The sequence below is a fragment of the Podarcis liolepis genome (assembly GCF_965112155.1).
Source record: "Podarcis liolepis genome assembly, chromosome: 2".
Classification (NCBI taxonomy): domain Eukaryota; kingdom Metazoa; phylum Chordata; class Lepidosauria; order Squamata; family Lacertidae; genus Podarcis; species Podarcis liolepis.
The window spans coordinates 115,376,805-115,396,687 of record NC_139555.1 but is presented as its reverse complement, the minus strand read 5'-3'; the positions used below and the strand labels follow the sequence as shown (position 1 = coordinate 115,396,687).

At 47.3% G+C, this 19,883-nt stretch overlaps 1 protein-coding gene across 18 annotated transcripts in view; it reads left to right on the top strand.

The window, feature by feature from the left end:
* Positions 1 to 19,883, top strand: part of TNXB (tenascin XB) — a 121,608-nt gene that overhangs the window by 64,529 nt on the left and 37,196 nt on the right. For 6 of the 18 annotated variants that reach the window (XM_083491005.1, XM_083490995.1, XM_083491010.1 and 3 more), the window contains 12 exons: positions 630 to 941; positions 2,388 to 2,699; positions 3,986 to 4,297; positions 5,557 to 5,868; positions 7,342 to 7,626; positions 8,811 to 9,098; positions 10,436 to 10,723; positions 11,230 to 11,517; positions 13,128 to 13,406; positions 15,184 to 15,474; positions 17,073 to 17,390; positions 18,635 to 18,946. In XM_083491005.1, coding sequence (XP_083347131.1) covers positions 630 to 941; positions 2,388 to 2,699; positions 3,986 to 4,297; positions 5,557 to 5,868; positions 7,342 to 7,626; positions 8,811 to 9,098; positions 10,436 to 10,723; positions 11,230 to 11,517; positions 13,128 to 13,406; positions 15,184 to 15,474; positions 17,073 to 17,390; positions 18,635 to 18,946 — 3,597 coding nt within the window. The remainder of the gene's footprint in view (positions 1 to 629; positions 942 to 2,387; positions 2,700 to 3,985; positions 4,298 to 5,556; positions 5,869 to 7,341; positions 7,627 to 8,810; positions 9,099 to 10,435; positions 10,724 to 11,229; positions 11,518 to 13,127; positions 13,407 to 15,183; positions 15,475 to 17,072; positions 17,391 to 18,634; positions 18,947 to 19,883) is intronic. The other 12 variants (XM_083491008.1, XM_083490997.1, XM_083491001.1 and 9 more) reach the window with 10 other exon arrangements.

Below are 19,883 nucleotides of genomic sequence, written 5' to 3'. Positions count from 1 at the left end.
TTCACACTCTCCAAAGCAACAAGCAGACCCAAACACAACCATTCTTCGAGATTTGTACTTCTCCAGGGTTCACAATGCAGTTCTCCAGCCAAGCAATACACCCAAAAATGTGTGTGCTAGGGGAACATATTTTTTGTGTTGTGAACTACCCTGGGATCTATGGGTGAAGTGCAGTATACAAATTTTAATAGTAGTAGTAGTCCAGTTCTCACTCAGGGTTGGGGAATCTCATTTGGTCTGGGAGCCATATGCGGCCCTCCAGGCATCTCAGTCTGGCCCTTGGAACTGTCCACTGGGCACACAACCTCCCCTCAGGACACACCCCTCACAAGCCAAGTCTTTTGGCCTGACTTGGAATGTGTCCTTGGACTCTGATATTGCTCTTGCTTGCTTGGGTGGGGGATAGAGAGACATATCTGACTGTATGGAGAAAATAGCCTACTTTACAAAGGCAACATTAACATTCATGGCTCCACCCCGTTTTGCCTCTAGCCACACCCACTATTGGCCTGGGAACTTTGGAAGGTTGACCAAAAGAGAATTCATCCCTCAGGCTGGTAACAGAGTCCCCCACCGCTGCCCTACATCTTGTCCCACCGCTATGGGGTTACAATTTCTCTCTGTTTTAGCTGCTGTAGGAACGCCACCAAAGGCCACCACAGAAAAGGTCACCGTCATTCAGCTCAGCCTAGACCAGCTGTCTGTTTCTGATATCACCAGTGACTCGGCCCGTCTCTCCTGGACTGTCCCAACTGGGAATTTTGACTCCTTTCTAGTGGAGTACGAAGACGCAGATGGGAGGCCGCAGGCGTTGCCCGTGGATGGGGCTTCCCGCACACTCACTGTCCCCAACCTGGAGCCCTCCCACAGATACACCTTTAACCTCTACGGACTTTATCGCAGCAAGCGCTATGGCCCCCTGCCAGTGGAGGCTGTCACAGGTCAGCAACGGATGAACTGGCCAACTAGGCTGTGGTCTTTCCCCTCCCCCCACCCCGGACACACTTTTCTCCTTTCTTCCTCAGGGCGCATCTGCAGCATCGGAAGAAGATGCACCTCAGCCTATGAATTTCTATTCTCTTTCAGGCATACCTTTTGAGCTCTACACCTGAAGGGCCTTTCTTGGGTGGAGGGAGGAGAGAAAAACCTCTCTGCTCAAGTGATAGCCTGGCCCACAGGCAGATAATTACTTTTTACATTTATCTTAACATTGAGCTGAAAGTTCCTTCTCCCCTTCCGTCGCAAACCATTCTCCCAGCCCCATTTTCACTACATTTATGGCAGGTTTGAATAGGCCTGTAGAGACAGATTATAGAAAATTTGAGGTGGCATGGGGACTTGCATAGTCTTGCTTCCTTAAATATACAGCACCATGTTGCTCCACAATTCCATAGCTACACAGTAGATCAGTTGCTTTGCATGTAAATGGTCCCAGGTTTAATATTGGACACCTCCACTCTGTTTAAAAAAGGAAGATGGAGGAGGTGATCGGGGATTTTGTCTGACTAATGATGGAGATCCTATGACCCTCCAAATGTTTTTGGACCTCAGGTCCCATCAGGCGCAGCCAGCAAGGCTGATGGCCAGGGATGTTAGGAGTTGTAGTCCAACACCTTCAGGAAGGCATTGGGTTCTTCATCCTGGCCACAATTGCTGGAGAACTGTGGACCAGGAAAATCTAGCTTGTTAAACTTCTCCTATCAACTCTAAACTCCGTTAACAAACTAAAAATCCTAGGATTCCTTTAGCAGGGAAGCCATGACTCTGACACTGGGCCTCAGTCGCCAGCGGTGTAACATATTTGCAGCTGAATTTTCATTGTGCCTTATTTTCTTTTTAAAAATAAGATAAAGTTGAAACTGTGGCAGAAATGCAGTAAGCTAAACCCTAAACTAGAAAAAGGAGAAGCTGGGAAGGACCAGAAATGACTGCTTTGTCCATGCCTACCAGCATGCATTGCCCCTTTTACATATAATTTAGCTCTCTATGGGTTAGGGAGGCTCATTTGGCCTGGGAGCCATATTCGGCCCTCCAGGCATCCCAATCTGCCCCTTGGAACTATCCGCTGGACACACCCCTCACAAGCCTTGCTTTAGTCTTTTGGCCGGACTTGGATTGTGTCCTTGGACTCTGATACTGCGCTTGCTTGCTTGCTTGGGTGATAGAGAGACGTGTCTGAGTGCATGCAGAAAACAGCCTACTTTACATAGGCAACATTGACATCCATTGCTCCACCCCCTTTTGCCTCTAGCCACACCCACCATTGGCCTGGGGACTTTCAGAGGTAGACGAGAAGGGAATGCATCCTCAGGCTGGTAAAAATGTCCCCCACCCCTGCCCTATGTCTCGTCCCACTGCTATGGGGTTACACTTTCTCTCTGTTTTAGCTGCTGTAGGAACGCCACCAAAGGCCACCACAGAAAAGGTCACCGTTGTTCAACTCAGCCTGGACCAGCTGTCTGTTTCTGACATCACCAGTGACTCGGCCCGTCTCTTCTGGACCGTCCCAACTGGGAATTTTGACTCCTTTCTAGTGGAGTACGAAGATGCAGATGGGAGGCCGCAGGCGTTGCCCGTGGATGGGGCTTCCCGCACTCTCACTGTCCCCAACCTGGAGCCCTCCCACAGATACACCTTTAACCTCTACGGACTTTACCGCGGGAAGCGCTATGGCCCCCTCCCAGTGGAGGCTGTCACAGGTCAGCAATGGATGAACTGGCCGACTGGGCTGTGGTCTTTCCCCTCCCCCCACCCCGGACAGGCTTTTCTCCTTTCTTCCTCAGCGCACATCTGCAGCATTGGAAAAACATGTATCCCAGCATGTGAATTTCTGTTCTCTTTCAGGCATACTTTTTGAGCTCTACACCTGAAGGGCCTTTCTTGGGTGGCGGGAGGAGAGAAAAACCTCTCTGCTCAAGTGATAGCCTGGCCACAAGCAGATACTTACTTTTTACATTTATCTTAACATTGAGCTGAAAGTTCCTTCTCCCTCTCCGCCGCGAACCACTTTCACAGCCCTGTTTGACATCACCAGTGACTCAGCCCATTTGCCCTCCGCTTATGGCAAGTTTGAAGGGGCCTATATAAAAGGATTGTAGAAAATTTGAGATGGCTATGAGACTTTCTAGGTTTCAAAGTCTGGTTTGCTAAGGGTCTCCTTACAACTCTCATCTCCCTTAACGAACCAGAAATCCTAGGATTTTTTTAGCAGGGAAGCCAAGGGCCTCTGTCTCCCATGGTGTAAGATTTCTGCAGCTAAATTTTCATAGTCTCTTATTTTTAAAAATCCGGAAAAACCCAAATCAATTTAAAACTGCTGCAGAAATGCAACAAGCTGAACATAGGCGTAGCCAAGGAGGGGCAGCTGCCCCCCAGATCAAGTAAAACAATAGACATATTGACCATCACTTCTGCCCCCCTAATAAAAGTCTTGCCCCCCCCCCAACAAACATCCTGGCTATGCGCATGAATGTGAACCCAAAACTAGAAAATGGAGAAATTGTGACAAACCAAAGCTGACTGCTTTGTCTATGCCTACTAGCATGCAATGCCCCTTTCACATATAGTTTAGCTCTCTATGGGTTAGGGAACCTTATTTGGCCTGGGAGCCATAAGTAGCCTTCCAGGCATCTCAGTCTGGCCCTTGGAATGATCCACTGAACACACCCCTCACAAGCCTTGCTTTGCAGCCAAGTCTTTTGGCCTGACTTGGAATGTGTCCTTGGACTCTGATATTGCTCTTGCTTGCTTGGGTGGGGGATAAAGAGACATATATGACTGTATGCAGAAAATAGCCTACTTTACAAAGGCAACATTGACATCCATTGCTCCACCCCCTTTTGCCTCTAGCCACACCCACCATTGGCCTGGGGACTTTCAGAGGTAGACGAGAAGGGAATGCATCCTCAGGCTGGTAAAAATGTCCCCCACCCCTGCCCTACATCTTGTCCCACCGCTATAGGGTTACACTTTCTCTCTGTTTTAGCTGCTGTAGGAACGCCACCAAAGGCCACCACAGAAAAGGTCACCGTCATTCAGCTCAGCCTAGACCAGCTGTCTGTTTCTGACATCACCAGTGACTCAGCCCGTCTCTCCTGGACCGTCCCAACTGGGAATTTTGACTCCTTTCTAGTGGAGTACGAAGATGCAGATGGCAGGCCACAGGCGTTGCCCGTGGATGGGGCTTCCCGCACACTCACTGTCCCCAACCTGGAGCCCTCCCACAGATACACCTTTAACCTCTACGGACTTTACCGCGGGAAGCGCTATGGCCCCCTGCCAGTGGAGGCTGTCACAGGTCAGCAGCGGATGAACTGGCCGACTGGGCTGTTGCCTTTCCCCTCCCCCCACCCCGGACATGCTTTTCTCCTTTCTTCCTCAGGGTACATTGGAAGAAGATGCACCCCAGCCTATGAATTTCTGTTCTCTTTCAGGCATACCTTTTGAGCTCTACACCTGAAGGGCCTTTCTTGGGTGGGGGGAGGAGAGAGAAACCTCTCTGCTCAAGTGATAGCCCAGTCCACAGGCAGATACAGTCTATACCTCAGTTCCCGAACGCCTTGGAAGTCAAACATTCCAGCTCCCGAACGATTGAAAACCGGAATTCAGTGTTCTGGTTTTCGAACATTCTTTTGGAAGCTGAACGTCTGATGAGGCTTCTGATTGGCTGCAGGGGCTTTCTGCAGCCAATCAGAAGCTGCATTTTGGAAGGCAAACATTTCGGAAGTCGAACTGACTTCCAGAACGGATTCTGTTCAACTTCCAAGGTATGACTGTACATACATTTTACATCTATCTTAACATTGAGCTGAAAGTTCCTTCTCCCTCTCTGTCGCGAACCACTTTCACAGCCCTGTTTGACATCACCAGTGACTCAGCCCATTTGCTCTCCATTTATGGCAAGTTTAAATGGGCCCAGGTAAAAGGACTGCAGGTAATTTGAGATTGCAATGGGACCAACATATACTCTAGTTTGCTAAAAGTCTCCTAACAATTCTCATCTCCTTTAACAAACCAGAAATCCCATGTTTCTTTTAGCAGGGAAAACATGACTCTTAAAGGGCCTCAGTCTCCCATGGTATAAGATATCTGCAGCTGAATTTTCATAGTGCCTTATTCTTAAAAATCCCCCAAAAACCCAAAAATAAATTTTAAATTGCTGCAGAAATGCAACAAGCTGAACATGGGCATAGCCAGAGGGGGCAGCTGCTGCCCCACCCCGCCGATCAAGTAAAACAATAGAAATACTGACCAATCACATTGGTTCTGCCACTCTAATAAAGTCCTGCCACCCCCCAACAAAAATCCTGGCTTTGCCCATGAAGCTGAACCCAAAACTAGAAAAAGGAGAAATTGGGAGAAACCAATTTGCAAAAGCAACATTGACATTCATGGCTCCACCCCCTTTTACCTCTGACCACACCCACTATTGGCCTGGGAACTTTGGAAGGTTGACCAAAAGAGAATTCATCCCTCAGGCTGGTAATAACAGAGTCCCCCACCACTGCCCTACATCTTGTCCCACCGCTATGGGGTTACACTTTCTCTCTGTTTTAGCTGCTGTAGGAACGCCACCAAAGGCCACCACAGAAAAGGTCACCGTCGTTCAGCTCAGCCTAGACCAGCTGTCTGTTTCTGACATCACCAGTGACTCGGCCCGTCTCTCCTGGACTGTCCCAACTGGGAATTTTGACTCCTTTCTAGTAGAGTACGAAGATGCAGATGGGAGGCCGCAGGCGTTGCCCGTGGATGGGGCTTCCCGTACACTCACTGTCCCCAACCTGGAGCCCTCCCACAGATACACCTTTAACCTCTACGGACTTTATCACGGGAAGCGCTATGGCCCCCTGCCAGTGGAGGCTGTCACAGGTCAGCAGTGGATGAACTGGCCAACTGGGCTGTGCTCTTTCCCCTCCCCCCACCCCGGACACGCTTTTCTCCTTTCTTCCTCAGGGTGCATCTGCAGCATCGGAAGAAGATGCACCCCAGCCTATGAATTTCTGTTCTCTTTCAGGCATTTCTTGGGTGGTGGGAGCAGAGAAAAACCTCTCTGCTCGAGTGATAGCCTGGCCACAAGCAGATACTTACTTTTTACGTTTATTTTAGCATTGAGGTGAAAGTTCCTCTTCCCTCTCACTGGTGAACCCCTTTCCCAGCCCCATTTGCACTACATTTATGGCAATTTAAGTGGGCGGGGAGATAGAATATAGAAGATTTGAGGTAGCAAGGGGACTTGCAAGGAAAATTGGTGTCAGTTACCCCACCACCATCATTTTTCTTGCTTTATATGCAACACAATTCTGTAGCTCCATGGTAGATCAAGTGTTTTGCAAGCAGGAGGTTTTTGGCATAGATCTCCTGAGGAATCCTTGGCTCCCTTAACAAACTATAGCTCCCATGATTTATTTCAGTGGGGAAATAAAAGACAAAGTTGGAATAAGGAAGCTGTAATTGCACATTGCAGATGTGGCTTTTGTCATGCAGCGGAAGTTCAGCATTGAGGGTGCCCAATCGCACTTGAGACGGAGTTTCACATGCTTGGGCCCACACCACATAATGTGGGGGATTCTAGTCGTTACAAGCTGTGAACCTGAGCTCTGGGGAATCACCACGACAGCCTTCCCCAAAAGATCTCGGTGATCAGACAGGGATATAAGGGATCAGTCGGTCCTTCAACAATCCTGCACCCAAGTTGTTAAGGGCCTTGTGAACTAATACATGACCCCTGAACTTGGCTCTCTAACATATGGGCAACCCATGCAAGCTTTTAAGCACTAGATTTATGCAATGGCAACAGTCTGTCCCCACCAACAGTGTAGCCCCAGCATTTTGCACTGGACCAGGCACCAGGGTAGCCCCACACAGAGCGCATTGCAAAAGTTTAATCCTGAGGTTACCAGTGCATACAGATCACCACGGCCATAGCTTTTATGCATTATTTGGGCATCGGTCACCAGTGGTGATACTTATTTGCAGCTTTGAAATACGCTGTCAAGAACTGCCCACTTGCATTTGCAGTATCTTAATCCGGTCCTGGCAACTAGTGAATCTGCAAACAGGTGATTTCTGCACCTGTTTCTGATCCAGTTGGCATTCTCCAGCATCCCTAATTATGAGTGCCTGCTTTTGAGCCTTCCTGTTTGGGAAAAACAATGGGCGAGTTAATCTCATCTTACCTTTTGGTACAGCTCTTCAGTCTGTTCTATGCCTTAGGCCCTAAGGCTTAGGAGGAGCATACTGGGAGACATTTTGCATTCTTCTAATCATGACTTAATTTTTACAGGAGCAGAAGAGTTTCCGACTTCACTCTTCACCCCCTTTTTCTCTCCCTCTGTGTTTTAGCCTCGGCAATGACGCCGCCACCACAACCCACCCTAGGGGAACTCACAGCCGTTGATGTTTCTAGTGATTCTCTCCGCCTCTCCTGGACAGTCCTCACTGGGAACTTTGACTCCTTCCTGGTCCAATACAAGGATGCGGAGGGGAGGCCTCAGGCCCTTCCGGTGGACGGAGGTTCTCGCGAGGTCACCATTTCTAGCCTCCTGCCTTCCCGTAGATACAAGTTCAATCTCTATGGGATCTCTGGTCGCAAGCGGATTGGCCCCATTTCCACTAGTGCGGTCACAGGTCAGCTGAGGTCACAGCAACCATAATTCTTTTACAGGGGAAGCAATTTATTTCCGTTCTGTCTCAGGAGCAGGGGCGTCGCCGCGTCTCCATCTGTAATGCAGACCAAGGGTGCATGCAAATATATACAAACGAAGTAGCCAGTGTGCCCCAGAAGTGTGATTTCCCCATGTCAGAGCAAATTATTCATTTCAATTGTCATATAGAATCATGGAATCATCGTGTTGGAAGGGACTCTTAGGATCACCTAGTCCTGCACTGTAGAAATATGCAACTTTAGCCACCACTTACGTTTTCCACGAAACCCCAAAGCAATGCTTGCTTGAGGGCCTTGTGGGAGATTAAAATAGTGGCTAGATCCATTTGCCAGGCAGTGTTGAGAGTGCCGGGAGGTTATAATTTTGGTTAGAAAACCAGAGGCCTTCTTATTGGTGTTAATTGATGAGGAAATTCAAAAAAACGATGTAAATTTGCTTATGTATGCCACAACGGCTGCAAGAATTTTGATGGCCCAACGATGGAAGCAGCAAGAACTCCCCTCCCTTGAAGACTGGCAGATAAAGATGGTAGAATATATCGAATTGGCAAAGTTAACGGGAAAGATAAGAAACCAGTGCGATGAATTGTTTCTTAAGGACTGGAGCAAATTTATAATTTATTTGAAAGAAAATTGTAAATATTTGAAAACGTTTGCAGCTTTAACATGAAATGTTATGTAATGTGAAATTAAGGAGCTAATTTACATATAAGAGGGTGAATGATAAAGATAATATTTAGTAAAGAAGTGGTTATAAAAATGCGAATGATCTGACCAAAAAAAATGGGGAAGTCAGAAAGAGGGAGGGAAGGAGGTCGATACTCACTTTGAGTAACATGGTAGTTAGGAAGTTTAGGTAATTTATGCGGAATTTAATTTTGGAAAACTCAATAAAAATTATGGTGTTTTTTTTAGAAAAAGAGAGTGCCGGGAGGAAAGGGGGTGAAATTTAAGGGTGCCCGGTCAGCAGCTGAGCCTGTAAGGGCCCTGGCAATGATGCCAGGTGGTGATGCCAACGCTGGGCAGAACACGACACCCTCTGGCATAGGTGATAAGTTGGAAGAAGCTGTTCTCTCTCTCTCTCTCTCTCTCTCTCTCTCTCTCTCTCATGGTGGCCATTGACTCCTTATTCTTCTCTCTGTTCCAGATCAACTGATGGTGAAGCCCACTCCAGCACTCAAGCTCGGAGAGCTAACAGCTGGTAATGCCATGCCAAATTCCCTTGACGTCTCCTGGACCGTGGAGGCCGGGGACTTTGACTCTTTCATCATCCAATACCAAGACGCTCAGGGCAAACCCCAGGTTCTCCCTGTTGACGGGCGCCTCCGCTCTCTCCACCTCCACGACTTGGCCCCGTCCCACAGATACCAGATCAACCTCTATGGTGTCTTGGGCCGAAAGCGTCTGGGCCCCATCTCCACCGAAGCAGAGACAGGTCAGCAACCATCCTTCTTTAAGACAGCCTCCCCTCAACCTGGAGGTCTCCAGGTTTGGGGAGGCATTTGTCCAAGACAAACGTGGCAGCATTCTCTCCAGGCTCACATTTCCATCTTGGCTCGAGGAACTGGATTTTCAGATGCGATAAACTTCCAAACCGCTTCTGTATCTTCATGTGGTTGTATCCAGTTACTTTCTACTCAGAATAAATCCAGGAGCATTAATGGACACAACTAACTTTGTTCTGTTAATATCAATGGGTCTACTCTAAGTAAAGGTAAAGGGACCCCTGACCGTTAGATCCAGTCGCAGACGACTCTGGGGTTGTGCCACTCATCTCGCTTTACTGGCCGGCGTACAGCTTCCGGGTCATGTGGCCAACATGACTAAGCCGCTTCTGGCAAACCAGAGCAGAATGTGGCAAAAAGATACACCACAGGGTTAAAAATGTTGGCAAAGCTTTTAACGATTTTGAAAAGAATTAATAACGCAGCCACATGCTAAGTCCTATTTTGGCAAGCCCCCACCTCAATTTATTTTAGGATTTAGTTTGCCCAAAGCCTCCAGAACTGTTGTCCCCTTTCAGAAATGGCTAGTATGGAAAGGGACCTAGCTCAATGGAAGAGCAGCTGCTACCAAGTCACTGTAGATCAGGGTTTCCTGCTCTTTTTTGGAGTATAATTCCCATCATCCCTGACCACTGGTCCTGCAAAATAGGGATGATGGGAGCTGTAGTCCAACAACAGCTGGAGACCCAAGTTTGGGAAACCCTGGATTAGACAATACTAGATGGACCAATGGCCTGACTCAGTATCAGCTACCTTCCCATGTTCCAAAAGTAGGGGGCACTTTGGGATCAGCTTTAAGAGAAAACGCTTGCCGCAAATTGGAAAGTGTCACATGGAGTTTTGTTTGCTTGCTTGCTTAAAGTAAAAGCACCAGGCCTGGAGGTGAAGCACCCATCTCAAGGCCAGCCAGATATCACAGAGTTCATTAACCAGTATGGTGTAGTGGTTAAGAGCGGTGGACTCATAATCTGGTGAACTGGGTTTGATTCCCCGCTCCTCCACATGCAGCTGCTGGGTGACCTTGGGCTAGTCACACTTCTTTTAAGTCTCTCAGCCTCACTCACCTCACAGATTGTTTGTTGTGGAGGAGGAAGGGAAAGGCGAATGTTAGCCGCTTTGAGACTCCTTGGGGTAGTGATAAAGCAGGATATCAAATCTAAACTCTTCTTCTTCTTCTTCTTAAAAGAACCTTCTGCCTCTGTCTCATCTCTTCTTTCCCACATCAGTTAAGATGTACATTCTCATCTCTTCCTCCTCTGTTTCGCAGCCCCACTACCAACAACACCTGCTCCTCAGCCCAGCTTGGGAGAGCTCTCAGTCTCAGACGTCACCACCGACTCTGTCCGTCTCTCCTGGACTGTCCCCACTGGGAGCTTCGACTCCTTCCTGGTCCAGTACAAGGATGCGGAGGGGAAACCTCAGGCCCTTCCAGTGGATGGAGGTTCCCGTGAGGTCACAGTCTCCAGCCTCGTGCCTTCCCGAAGATACAAGTTCAACCTTTACGGAGTCTCTGGTCGCAAGCGTCTGGGTCCAGTTTCTACTGACACAGTCACAGGTCAGCAAGGGGAGGTTCTAAAGACCTTCTGCAAGCCATAACACATGGTCAAGAGGCCACAGCTTACGGGTATAGCTGCTGCTCTGCATACAGAAGTTCCCAGATTCAGTACCAACATCTCTAGGTAGGGCTGGGAAAGATTTCTTACCTGATACCCTGGAGAACTGCTAGCAGTCAGTCTGGATACTAATGAACCAGATGGAACAATGGTCCAACTCAGTATAAGGTAGCTTCTTATGTTCCTGCGAACCACCCTGGTAGGCCAAATGAATTTTTTCTCTATGACCTGACTCAGTATACAAGGCAGATTCCTTTATTCCTGAGAACCAACTCAGGACAGTTGAAAATTTTCTCTGCTACTGTCTGTTTCCTCAATGTCACCTCCAAAGGAGCCCTCAATTGCTCCCAGCCTGGGGAGCTCCCTGCTCCTGAGAGCCTTCTGCTTCTCTTACCTCTTGTTTCCCCTATCCCTTAAGATGCCCATTCTCTATTTCTCCATTTTTCAGCTGTACTACCAACAACGCCAGCTCCTCAGCCCAGCTTGGGAGAGCTCTCTGCTTCTGATGCCACCACCGATTCCATCCGTCTCTCCTGGACTGTCCCCACTGGGAGCTTCGACTCCTTCCTGGTCCAGTACAAGGACGCTGAGGGCAAACCTCAGGCAATCCCAGTGGAGGGAGCCTTCCGCGAGACCATCGTCCCCAATCTGGTTCCTTCCCGCAGATACAAATTCAACCTTTATGGACTCACTGGCCGCAAGCGCCACGGCCCCATCTCCACAGATGCCACCACAGGTCAGCTTCACTTGATGAGCTGGGGCCCTTTCCCAGGATTTATTTTCTGTGTCAATTCACGCAAATATAGTGGCTGAGCCCACGTGGGACTGTCCAAACCAACCTGGACCTTGTGACCATCATCCCTTCTTTGTGTGCCTCCTACACGAGGAGTCCAGAGGGTGGCAACACGAGTACGGGTCCTTACTGGTAGTTGTTCTTCTCTTTGACATCCCCACCAGATGTCAAAGAGAAGAACAACTACCAGACTTTTAGAAGACATCTGAAAACAGCCCTGTTTAGGGAAGCTTTTAATGTTTAACAGACCACTGTATTTTAATACTTTGTTAGAAGCCGCCCAGGGTGGCTAGGGAGACCCAGCCAGATGGGCGGGGTATAAATAATAAATTATTATTATTATTATTATTATTATTATTATTATTATTATTATTATTATTATTATTTTGGAGGCTCCCCGTTTGTGGAATGCTCTCCCCAGGGAGGCTTCCCTGGCGCCATCATTACATATCTTTAGGCACTACAGTGGTGCCTCGCAAGACGAAAAACTCGCTAGACGAAAGGGTTTTCCATTTTTGCGTTGCTTCGCTAGGCGAATTTCCCTATGGGCTTGCTTCGCAAGACGAAAACATCTTGCGCTTTTTTTTTAAAGCCGCTTGAAGAGGCGCAGTTGCGACGGACCGTGCTTCGCAAGACGAAAAACATTGCAAGACGAAAAGACTCGCGGAACGAATTCTTTTCGTCTTGCGAGGCACCACTGGTGAAAATGTTCCTCTTCAACAAGGCATTCGTCTGATTAACTTTGTATGGCTTTTTAAATGTGTTTGTGGGAGGGGAAATTATTGGTTTGTTTCATTATGTATTTTATGTTCCCATTTTGTACTTTTTCTGTTGTGATCTTCAGATGAGGGGTGGTATACAAATTTAATAAATAATAATAATGTTCATTCTGCATTTGCAGGGAGTCAGCCTTTCAGTGTGGCAGCTCCCATGCTTTGGAACTATTGACATTAAGTCGGCACTATCGCTGTACAGTACAGTGGTACCTCTAGTTACGCATTTAATTCGTTCCAGAGGTCTGTTCTTAACCTGAAACTGTTCTTAACCTGAAGCACCACTTTAGCTAATGGGGTCTCCCGCTGCTGCCGCGCAGCCGCAGCGCAGTTTCTGTTCTCATCCTGAAGCAAAGTTCTTAACCCAAGGTACTATTTCTGGGTTAGCGGAGTCTGTAACCTGAAGTGTATGTAATCCGAGGTACTACTGTATTGTTTTAGACAATGCACTAACCCTGATGTCTATGTTCTCTCTTCACTGTTGAAGGCAGTATATGCCCCTGAATACCATTGGGTGGAAATTGCTGGTGGCGAGAGCACTCGTGCTTTCTGTTTCCCATAGACATCTGGTTGGCCACTGTAGGAACAGGATTCTGGGCTAGAATAGGCCACTGGCCGGATCCAGCAGGGATCTTCTTCTATTCTTTTGATTCCTGCCCATCTTACATGCCACTGCCTGAAGAACCACCTACTGAATGATAAATAAGTTGATCACAGGAGCCAAGTTGGTGCTTACCAATTATTCATTTTTGTTCTTTCTTTCCTTGTTTTCTACTCCAGTTGCAGAATTGCTGTCTGCACCAACCTTAGGAGAACTCTCTGTCTCTGATGTCACCAGTGAGTCTGCCCGCCTCTCCTGGACTGTTCTAGCCGGGAGATTTGACTCCTTCTTAGTCCAGTACAAGGATGCTGAAGGCAAACCCCAGCAGCTGCCCTTGGATGGAGGCACCTACGAGACTACCATCTCTGGCCTGTCTCCTGCCCGGCGATACAAGTTCAACCTCTACGGGATTGTAGGGCGCAAACGCCTTGGCCCTGTCTCTGCCGACACAGTCACAGGTCAGCACATGGCTCTTTGGCATGAATAGGGCATTGGGAGTGGTGGTGTAAATTTGGTTCAGTTCACATGAAAAACTACTTAATTTGCCCTTCCCAAAATGACACACAAAGCGAAACACAACTGATCTTCAAAATCTGCACTCTTCCAAATGTTGCAGTGTGTATGATACCAAAACAACAAAATAATGTGCACACAAACATGTGCAGATTTGGGGGAAGTAGGAATAAAAATGTCTATGCTCAAGAAAATACCGTACGAAAATGTAGTTATGTTGGCTGAAACATACATTAAAATGTGTATATTAGGCAAAATTTCATACAAATTTAAGACCGGCAACAGCCATTTTGCACACATTCAGAGCACACGCAACCATGCACGTGTGCATTGCTGAGAGCCTGGAAATGGCAGGAAAGGGGGGAGGGGACTAGAGTGGGCATATACATGCGCCGCCATCATGCGTAATGACTTAGAACGCAACCGCTGTGCAAATTGGGTGTTACCTGTATGTGCATTAGGAAGTAGGCACAATAAAATGCAGGCAAATTCTCACACAGACTTTTAAAAAATCATTAGAAACTGATGCAGAAGTTTGGAAAACCAAAAATTAGGGGAAATGGGAAACAGAGAGAAACTGAAAGTATCAAGTCTGTCCCTCCCTCAGCATGTGTCTGGCTATATTAAGCTATTTCGCATATTTCAGACAAAAATGTATATGCAGACCCATATAAAAAAAGACTCAATGATCTCTTTTCAAAATGAACATTTACCAGGCCTGGTGCTAATACAGGCAATAATGAGGTAAATATTGGAAGCCTAGAGGGTTCTGCCAAGGTAGCAAAAACTGGGTCACCTGGGGGGGGGGGGGGCTTTGATTTTATTTGTATTTTTACCTGATGTTGAACTACACTCACCAGCACCGCTGCCATTTAAATTTCCCTCAAGGCAATGCCTGCAATGCCTTGAATTGTGGGAAAATTCCAGTGGTCCCTCTGCCGGTGAGTCCGGTCAACCAGGCCTCACCCTTCTTTGGCTGGCCCCACTACTACTGGGCCACCCTGCCCTACCTGCAGCTAGATGAGCTTGGCACCACTGGGGAAAGGAGCTGGCGAAGCAGGCCAGTGCTGCTGGTGGAGGGGGTAGGGGTATCAGCCGACAGAGTTTGCCCTGACTCTTGGTGCTGGCCCTGAAGAAGCAGTTTGGGTGGAGTTTCATTCTATGTGTGAGATTTTGAGCAGGAAGTTAACAAGGGGATGTTAACTGTTTTTCTTCCTATGGAGGCGAATTTGTGAAGCTAAGTTCCTCAAGAGGAGGGAGCGACTCCTAAAGCAGCTTAAGGCTCTAGATAGCACCTGCCCTGTCTCAGACTTGCAGCCTCAGCTGTGTTTCTTACATGTCAATTGTGAAAATCCCTGGCGGTGATGGAATTTGAACTCGGCACTCTGAGCTTCGAGCCTAATTTATTTGCCTCTGAACCCAGCATACAGTGGTACCTCGGGTTACAGACCCTTCAGGTTACAGACGCTTCAGGTTACAGACTCCACTAACTCAGAAAGAGTACCTCGAGTTAAGAACTTTGCTTCAGGATGAGAACAGAAATCATGCAGTGGCAGCGCGGTGGCAGCAGGGGGACCCATTAGCTAAAGTGGTGCTTCAGGTTAAGAACAGTTTCAGGTTAAGAACTGACCTCCAGAAAGAATTAAGTTCTTAACCTGAGGTACCACTGTACTAGCTGAACACAGATTTAATTCCTATTTGTTTTTAATCTCTTGGCCTCAGCAGCTGCAGTGTCTGGCGAAGGCCCAGCGAAGCCCAGCCTAGAAGAGCTCTCTGTCTCAGAGGTCACCAGCAATTCCGCTCTTCTCTCCTGGACTGTCCCCACTGGGGACTTCGACTCCTTCCTGATCCAGTACAAGGATGCAGAAGGCAAACCCCAGGCGCTGACCGTGGAGGGAGTTGCTCGCGAGGTCACTGTCCCCGACCTGGTTCCTTCCCACAGATACAAGTTCAATGTCTACGGGGTCGTTGGCCGCAGGCGCCTGGGCCCTATTTCCTCTGAAGCCACCACAGGTCAGCAGAAGTCTTCTCTCTCTTTTCCTGTTTTAGGGGCAGAAAGGAGAAAGCAAATTCTCTCAGTGACATCCTCTCGCCTTCTAAGCTGTGTCTGCATCATCCCACTTCCATTTACAATTTCCTTTTTCCCACAGCTGCCACACATGGGGTCGACATCTTCATCAAGCTATCCACTACGTCCCCAAGGTCTCGTTCCTGGCCTGTCAATGTCAGTTCAGTCCCCACGAGTGTATATGTGAAATCAAGATTATTATTTATTTATTTGCCCTGACATCCAGTACTTTATACTGACTTACGTTAAATTGCTCTTGCCACTTTACTGCTTGTTCATTCAGTTTGGAGAGGTCCTTTTGGAGCTCTTCCCAATCTCTTTTTGTTTGAAGCTCTCTGAACAATTCCGTATCCTCAGCGAAATTGGCCACCTCACTGCTCACCCCTAACTCTTGATTGTTTAGAAACAAGTCAAAAAGCACAGGTCTCAATGCTGTTCCTCGTGGGACTCCACTTTCTACTTCTCTCCATTCGGAGAACGTTTAGTCTTATGCTTCCTGCTACCTAACCAATTAGAGACGCGGGTGGCGCTGTGGGTTAAACCACAGAGCCTTGGACTTGCCGATCAGAAGGTCCGCGGTTCAAATCCCCGCGATGGGGTGAGCTCCTGTTCCTCGGTCCCTGCTCCTGCCAACCTAGCAGTTTGAAAGCACCTCAAAGTGCAAGTAGATAAACAGGTACCGCTCTGGCGGGAAGGTAAACGGTGTTTCCATGTGCTGCTCTGGTTCGCCAGAAGCGGCTTAGTCATGCTGGCCACATGACCCGGAAGCTGTCTGCGGACAAACGCCAGCTCCCTCGGCCAATAAAGAGAGATGAGCGCTGCAACCCCAGAGTTGGTCACGACTGGACCTAATGGTCAGGGGTCCCTTTACCTTTACTTAACCAATTCCTGATCCACAGAAGTTTCATGGACGTCTCTTAAAGAGTCTTTCATTGTGAGGAGGCAATGCTTTCTGATTTATAGGGGTGGGGCGTTTTGCCAAAAAAGGGTTTATTTTAAAATACGAAGGGGGAGGGTATACAGGCAAACTATTGGACTATGGTTGTGCACACAATTAATGATTTACAATGAGGCTGTGCTGTTCTTTTTCTCGGTATGGATCAAAGCTGGCTTGGGGGGAAATGCAGTACCTGTATTTCCTAAGCAATGACAGGAAAGATATAGGATAGATATGGATCAAGGCTCACTTCATGTGTATCTCTCTACCCAAACCAGCAGCAGGAGCGCTCTAGATGCAGAGTAAATTGGAGTGTGCACACAGCCTGAAACTCGTTCTCTCCTTTTTCTTATTCCCTAATTTCCCATTTCCTCCCTCCTATAATGGACGGTGTTATAAGCAGCTGTGTTGAAGGAACTCTGCCACAAATGCACATTCGCTGCCCTATTTGCCTTTCTGTTATCTTGCAGGAATTTTCTCCCATCAGGATGTGTTAGTCTGTCTGTGCTTTCCTCCCTGTACTTGATAGCAAAATGATCCTGGTGGTTCCTTTCTCACAACGGCGGGACCTTTACCCCTGTTCCCACTCCCCATTTTTTGTTCTAGCTGAAGCTGAGGAAGACAACAAGGAGGGAGAAGAAGACGAAGATGATGGAGAGAGTGAGCCTAGCTTGGGGCAGCTCTCAGTCTCAGAAGCTAACAGCAATTCAATCCGTCTTTCCTGGAGTGTCCCAACTGGGAATTTTGACTCCTTCCTTGTTCAGTACGAAGATGGAGAGGACGAGCTGCAGACCATGCCTGTGGACGGTGGTTCCCGTGAGGTCACAGTCTCTAACCTGTCTCCTTCCCAGCGATACCGGTTTGACCTTTATGGACTCTCTGGTGGCGAGCGGCTTGGCCCCGTATCCACTGATGCCTCCACAGGTCAGCAGTGCACACACAAGGCCCTTGCCCAAGTCCTAGAGAGAAAAGTCACATCCACAGCATACACTTCAAGCACTATCACCCTGGGAACTGTAGTTTAAGGGTGCTGGGAACTCTAGCTCTGCGAGGTCAGCACTCTTAACAAACTGCAGTCCGCAGGATTCTCCATGACTGCTAAAGCGGTCTAGTAAGTGTATGCTGTGGATGTGACCAAAGCGAATTGGCTGTTCATTCCTCTGCTGGAGGATTTACACTGTTTTCCATTTTCTTTTAGTAGATAGACATGGGATCAGGGAGAAAGTCCATTCAGTTTGCATTCTGAAGTGAAACTACCAAAGTCACACTTCCCAAAACAACATGCGAGCCAAAACATAGCCAACCCTCGAAATTCACAATTCTATGGATTTTAAAGAAGGACACAGGTGGTGCTGTGGGTTAAACCACAGAGCCTAGGACTTGCCGATCAGAAGCTCAGCGGTTCGAATCCCCGCAACGGGGTGAGCTCCCATTGCTCGGTCCCTGCTCCTGCCAATCTAGCAGTTCGAAAGCACGTCAAAGTGCAAGTAGATAAATAGGTACCGCTCCGGCGGGAAGGTAAACGGCGTTTCCGTGCGCTGCTCTGGTTCGCCAGAAGCGGCTTAGTCATGCTGACCCGGAAGCTGTACGCCGGCTCCCTCGGCCAGTAAAGCAAGGTGAGCGCTGCAACCCCAGAGTCAGTCACGACTGGACCTAACGGTTGGGGTCCCTTTACCTTTACCTATGGCTTTTAAAGCCAAGCAGTGTGTACAAGAATGCATATACTGGAGTAAAGTGTGGATAAAATTTCACATATTGTGTGGTGAAAATACCACACAATAATTGCATTGTGTTAGGGGAAATTGCACTTGCAAAAATGTGTATATGAAGAGAATTTTGCACTAAGATGCAGGTGAATTTTCATGAGGATGTTATATACTTTTTTAAAGAAATGAATTCACTCCATCCTTGTCATCATTTTGGCTGCTCTTTCCTGAACCTTCCCCCGCTTTACAATGCTCTTTTTGAGGTGACCAGAGCCTCACATAGTATTCCAAGTTATTTAAAAACCCTGCAACCAGGATCAATAAAACTATGCCTAAGTATTTTCCTGTTCCTGAAGTGCAATCTACTGTACAGTTTTGCACACCTCACAGCCAGAAGTTGGTTGATCACGGAAATGGTGCTCCGCTAACATCTACTGTTGACTTTCTTTTTCTTTTTTACAGCTCCGTTGACACCAGTGACGGAGAGGGGGGAAAGAGGAACGCCACCTCCAGGGTCTGACTTTGGGCAGCTCTCTGCTTCTGACGTCACCAGCGACTCTGTCCGCCTCTCTTGGGATGTCCCCTCTGGGATCTTTGACTCCTTCCTGGTCCAGTACAAGGATGCTGACAATAAACCACAGGCACTGCCTGTAGACAAGGAGACCAACTCTGTTGTGATTTACTACTTGGTGCCTTCCTACAGATATAAGTTCAACCTCTTTGGCTTGTCTGGACGGAGGCGCTTTGGCCCAATCTCAGTCATTGTTGTCACAGGTCAGCAGAGGATCTAAAAATGGATGCCATTCTCTCTGTAATTTCAAGACAGCTGTTTTCTCCAGTCATCTGTTTCCTCCCTCCACTTTCCCTGTCTTACTGCTTTGGTTGCAGATCTCTTTTTCAGAAAACGAACTGGCAGGAAAGTCCATCTTTCCTTGCATCAGGCCTTCTGCCTGGCAAGATGGTGACAAAGGAAGTATAAGGAACAGCAGCAAATACTATTTCAGATACTATTTAATTATTACTATTTTTTTTAAAAAAAAAATCCCAACAGTTTACATAAAATGTCGTCAGATATTCATCAGTAGCAATACAAGCAGACTTCTGAAATGGAAAACGTAATAATATTATCAAAATATAGATTAACTTTTCAAAACAAATGTGCATCATATAGTTTACATGTCTAGGAAGGCTGCCTAAACAATAAGATTTTTAGCAGGTGTCACAAACAGTGACAATGGAGGCGATTTATTGAATATTTACAGACAAATTGTAAACAGCTAAAAAAAATTGGCAGGATTGCTGTTATAAACTGCAGCTACATAAGAGTATATTTTTTAAGAAGATAAATAAATGAGAAAGTTAATTTAATTTGGATATGCAGAAGATATTAAAAATAAATTTAAGGAACTGCAGAAAGGGGGAAGGAAGTCAAGTTTTAAAATGTCAAAATGACTGTAAAAGCAATGAAATGTATATATCTGAAAAGTATAAATAATTTTTTTTAAAAAAAACAGTACCTACCAAAAATCAATAGGCAGGGAGTCCTAAAAAGCAGGTCCTGCCACACAAATATATCAATTTCTAACAAGTGCAGAATGTAAAAGTGTCAGTTCCACATAGTGGGCACATATGGGGTAAGGTGACCCTCAAAATAAGCTGGTCCCAAGAGCAACACATGGGTCAGAACCTACTTCATCCATTGAACAGAGTA